At 34.2% G+C, this 5,794-nt stretch overlaps 1 protein-coding gene across 2 annotated transcripts in view; it reads right to left on the reverse strand.

Moving 5' to 3' along the window:
• The window catches only part of LOC106869870 (uncharacterized), a 67,425-nt gene extending 62,776 nt beyond the window's left edge, over nucleotides 1–4,649 (reverse strand). The window contains exons 1-2 of one of the 2 annotated variants that reach the window (XR_001409451.2): nucleotides 4,450–4,649; nucleotides 2,244–2,311 (exon numbers count right to left, since the gene is read on the reverse strand). Coding sequence is in view for 1 of the 2 variants with exons in the window: in XM_014915791.2 (XP_014771277.1) it covers nucleotides 2,244–2,304 (61 nt within the window). In the remaining variant the exon portion in view is untranslated. The remainder of the gene's footprint in view (nucleotides 1–2,243; nucleotides 2,312–4,449) is intronic. The other variant, XM_014915791.2, reaches the window with a different exon arrangement.
• Nucleotides 4,650–5,794: the final 1,145 nt, after the last annotated feature.

A 5,794-nucleotide genomic window follows, 5' to 3' on the forward strand; every position in this document is an offset into this window, starting at 1 on the left:
ACACACACACACACACAACACAGTGATATATATATATATATGTATGCGTGTTTGTGTGTCTGTGTTTGTTCCCCCCAACATCGCTTGACAACCGATGCTGGTGTGTTTATGTCCCCGTAACTTAGCGGTTTGGCAAAATAGACCGATAGAATAAGTACTAGGCTTCCAGAGAATAAGTCCTGTGGTTGATTTGCTCGACTAAAGGTGGAGGTCCAGCATGGCCGCAGTCAAATGGCTGAAACCAGTAAAAGAGTAAAGAGTATATGTATATATACATACATACATGCATACATTTATACTTTTAATATGCATACATAGGTATATATACATATATATGCCTGCTAATCTTTACAGCCCGTTACATCGGAGCATTTTTCATCACTTTGTAGCGGTTTGTAGATAAAACATCACACAAATACCTCGTCTGTACATCTAATGCATTGGGACGAATATATTCAGCAGGCAGCATTCAGCACCCTCACGCATACACTTAGACAAGCTTTGTCATGCACATTTACCTACATTTTGTTTGTAATAAACTCTTTAAACTTCCCATAATATTATCGGGTAAACCGGACGGTTGCATCAACTTAGGGCATGCATTCTATTTTAGGTTGATTATTTCTTTCACATAAGCTATGACATGCTGAAATTTACGTGTGTGGTATCAAATTGTTTGTTTCAATCGTTACTTAACATTCGTTAAATATTATCACTAATACTACCAATATCGATTTTTAAAATTGAAAAAATTTCTAGTGACCCAAACAAAAATAGAAATAATATATTATATATTATATTGGCGTTATTACAGAGTCAAACAGCACTATCATCTGAAGCAGATAATATACACCCAGAAAAATAAAGAAATAAATTTTGATCAAGCTATTCTTTATTAGGGCACTTATATACTGAATACCATTAGTTATTTTTAATGTCCTCATATTTTCAGTACACAAAGTGTCATGATTGCCAATGATTTAAATATATGATAAATTGATAAATATTAGAAAAGATTTCGGTTAGTAATTGATAAATAGGAATGAGTTAACTTAAAACTTCAAAAATAAACATCTACATATTTGAAAAACTGACTCACAAAATAGAAGTGTGTTATCTTTTTTTTTTAATTTTTTTTTTTTTTTTTTTTGACCAAGTAACAAATTTCTATATTTATTTTTCCCTAATTTAACGTGAATGGAAGGCAGTGAGCTGGTGGAATGGTTTTCACCCCGGGCAAAATGCTTAGTGGCATTTTCGTCCGGGTTTACATTCTGAGTTCAAATTCCGCTGAGATTCACTTTGCCTTTCATTCTTTCGGGGTCAATAAAATAAGTACCGGTTGAGCCCTGGGATCGATGTAATCAACTTAAACCTCCTCCGAAATTGTTACCCTTGTGGCGAATTTTTGAAATCAATGTTTTAAAGTGAAAGGAATAATTTTATGGGAATTAGCATTCCTTATTTCTAATACTATGATTTAAGTAAATCTAAATACCAAGTATTGAACAAGGCAACAAGTTAATAAAAGTACCAAAACATCACAACATTTAGTAATATTTCAGTAAATCGTTATATGTAACTTTTCTGCCCATTTTAACAGAAGTCGTTAAATACGGATATTGCATTCTTATGGTGTATTTCGTGATTGCATTTGATTTGTAATGTGTTTTATGGGAGACTGTGTATTGTGAGTGCCACTTTTGTATTTTGTTGGGATCAGTTTGTGAAATAAATTAAAATACACGCACTGGATGTAATTCACTTTTTACAGCTTTTTACAAATTTGTTAGAAAATTTTCGTTATAAGACTGTGGTCTTAGTAATAACATATAAACCCACCAATATTTTACTTTTATTTTGTTTTTTTTTTATGTTATGTAGCTTGTGCTTGTGTTTCTTGGTGTAATATCGCGTTCCTCTTATGTGTTTTTAATTTTCTATGTTTGTATACATATGTTTTTTCATTTGCTTTTATTTTTTCTAGTGCAGAAATAAGTAAACAAATGAAACATGTGAAATATTTATGGGCGCAATGTAAACAAAAGAGTAACAAGACAGCATATAACACGCTGATACCTGTTTATAAACGAATGAAAGATATACAATTGGACATTGAGGATATATAAGTATGACGACATATATGTATGAAGTTGCTACACTAAATAGGAACTTGAGTTTATACACTGTACACAGATTAATGCTTGTATGGAGGAATACATAGGAGGATAAAATTTACTTACCTTGCGAAAATGCTTGTATGTACACTATACAAAAACTGCTTAAAAGCAGAAAATACCTCATGTTTTTCCTGAAATAATTATGATTAGAGTTTGAACGAGAAAAATATATGTATATCAATACCACAATCAAAAGAAGAGTAACGAAATTCGGTGTTCCTTTCTGAGTTACCTGAACCTGCTATGGGAAATGAAGTGATACATAACACTATAGACCTGGTCAGTAAATAAAGGCCCAAATAATGGTGTTGCATTTGGCGAATGCATTATAATTACCCATTCATCACCGAAAATCTACACAAAATCCTTGTGCATAATTACACAAATATGACTTGCTCCTAACCATAACTATTGTAGAACATGCACTCTCAGTCTTCTTCATTGCGGAGTCAACACATTACTTTTAATTTCTTAAGAACGGGGCCATGTTTAAGCTAAGTATATAATTATTAGAAGAAAGTGATACTACAGTGAAATAACAGGACATAATGTAATTCAGAGAATAAGATTCGCAAAAGTACATGTGTTTAAAACATTGGCATACAGGCGCAGGCGTAGCTGTGTCGTAAGAAGCTTACTGCCTAAAAACATAGATCCAGGTTCAGTCTTACTGCGTGACACCTTGTGCGAGTGTCTTCTACTATAACCTCAGGCAGATAAAAGCCTTGTGAATGGAATTGGTAGACGGAAACTGAAGGAAGCCCGCCTTATATATATATTATGCATATATCTATGTGAGCATATCTTTGTGTTTGTGTTTGTCACCTCACCATCGCTTGACAACCAATGTTGATGTGTTTACGTTCCCGTAACATAGCGTTTCAGCCAAAGAGAATGGTAAAAGTACTAGGCTTTAAAAAAGTCATAGGTTCGATTTCTTCGACTAAAACTCTTTAAGGAGGTGCCCCAGCATTGCTGCTGTCAAATGGTTGAAACAAGTGAAAGAATAAAAGAATAAATACACCGATAATCCATATGACATTATTAATAAAATTTAAATACATACAATAAATAGATACAATAAATGCTTAAATGCGCGAAACGCTTAGCGGTATTTCGCCTGTTTTTATGTTCTGAGTTCAAATTCCACCGAGGTCGACTTTGCTTTTCATCTTTTCGGGGTTGATAAATTAAGTACCAGTTGCGTACTGGATCAATCTTATCAACTGGCCCCCTCCCCAGAAATTTCGGTCCTTATGCCTAAAGTAAAAAAGAATCGTTAGCTCGGCGCGGCATTTTATCTGTCTGTGCATTCTGAGTTCAAATACTGCCGGGATGGTAATCTACCTTAGAGAAAGAAATCCTCCAAAGTAAAACCTGAGGTCTTGGAAGTTCCCGGTTTTGTCAATTCTCATGTCACAGCGGTGAAAATTTTCTTGGACCAATTGGTGAGCGTAATGCAGTACAACTTACAACCACCGAAAATTATTTATCTGCACAGGTACTTCTTGGACACCGAATTTTAGTCAAATCATTGAATGAATGTATGTATAGGCATAGGTGTGGCTGTGTGGTAAATAGCTTGCTTACAAACCACATGATTCCGGGTTCAGTCCTACTACGTGACAAATTAGGCAAGTGTCGACCAAAGTCTTGTGAGTGGACTTGGTAGACGGAAACTGAAAGAAGCCCATCGTATATATGGTTCCAGTATATATGGTTCCGACGACAATGGTTCCAGTTAATCTGACCAACAGAACAGCCTGCTCGTGAAATTAACGTGTAAGTGGTTGAGCACTCTACATGTGTGTATGTTTGTGTGTCTGAGTTTGTCCCCAACATCGCCTGACAACCGATGCTGGTGTGTTTACGTCTCCGTAACTTAGCGGTTCGGCAAAAGAGACCGATGAAATAAGTGCTAGGCTTACAAAGAATAAGACCTGGGGTCGATATGCTCGACTAAAGGCGGTGCTCCAGCATGGCCACAGTCAAATGACAAACAAATAAATGGGCAAATGAGTGTGTATGTATGCATGCATGCATGTTTATATATATATATATATATATATATATATATATATAATATGTGTATATATCCACATATATGTAGATAGGCATATATAGATATACATATGTGTGTGTGCGTGCATATGCATAAATCGAAATGGCTCATATTCTGTATAAGTGTATGTAAAATGAAATCTGGTTAGGAAGGAGCTTCTGTAGTTTGATAAAATAAAAGTAGGAAGCAATGAAACTTAAAACTTACAGGTGTAAATTGAGTCGTAAATACAAACACACACCTACAAAAGGGCAGTGGCAACTGAATATATTCGGTTACGCCAGTCAGTCATATATAAGCATGTGCATACGTACACAGTCTGTTTATTGATCCATTTCTGCTTCTTTGTATCTGCTGCAGATACTTTTTCTTGACCTGTATGAATGTGTGTGTATGCGTTTGTATGTGTGTGTGTGTGTGTGTGTGTTTGTGTGTGTGTGCGTGTGTATGCGTGTGTGTGTGTGTGTCGGTGTTTTAAGCGAGAGGACACACAAAAAACATAGTAAGTGTGAAAATACTGTCAAAATTTAGCTGCTTTCACAGTAATACGAGCATTACATGACATTAATCATAACAAAATCTTCGTTTATATAAATAAATGTCATTGTTGTGAAGGATCAATTTGAATATTTTGCGCTTTTGCTTTACATTTTCCACAAATATTCAATATTTTGATTTCTACGAAAGAAGTTTCTGAGAAAAATTCCTTTCTCAACCCACCCCAACCATCCACACACTCACTCACTCACTCAGTCATTGTTCTCTTAAGGGTGAAGAACTTTGAAAAAAAAATAGAATGAGAAACTACGGTAGCATCCACAGATTTTTGACACTTTCCAGTATAACATTTATTTTCATGTCTAATCTTGTTTCTACCATCTTTGTATCTTTATATCGATTTGTACAATTTAAAAAATATTTTTCAACGAAAATATATAAAATAATCACTGTTCGTGAATTCTAATTTGAATTCTATCATGCAAGATAAAAATGAAGTTGGTTTGTGATATAACGGAAATAACTTTTCTCTGAGAATTGATTCAATATTTCGAAACTGATTATCGCTTTATGTTCATTGATTTAATCAGCAGGCTAAAGATTTGGTAAATAACTAAACAACATAGGCGCAGAAGTGGCTGTGTGGTAAGCAGCTTGCTTACCAACCGCATAGTTCCGGGTTCATTCCCACTGCGTGACACCTTGGGCAAGTGTCTTCTACTATAGCCGCGGGCTGATCAAAGCCTTGTGAGTGGATTTGGTACACGGAAAATGAAAGAATCACGTGGTATACATATATATATATATATATATTATTTTGCTTAAAAGAGTTCCAACACTGTCTGTTTTTTATGTTTTATTTATATTCCTGCAGAACTAATGTGGGGTATAGAATATGGAATATACAATATATAATATAATATACAATATATAATATAGAATAAAATAAAAATGGATGGCACCATGAAATAAAGTATTGAATGTAGATGAAATATTGAGTGTTCAATATAAAGGATCAAATATATAAATATATAAATATAAATATATATATATA

The sequence above is a fragment of the Octopus bimaculoides genome, chromosome 2 (genome assembly GCF_001194135.2).
Source record: "Octopus bimaculoides isolate UCB-OBI-ISO-001 chromosome 2, ASM119413v2, whole genome shotgun sequence".
Lineage (NCBI taxonomy): Eukaryota > Metazoa > Mollusca > Cephalopoda > Octopoda > Octopodidae > Octopus > Octopus bimaculoides.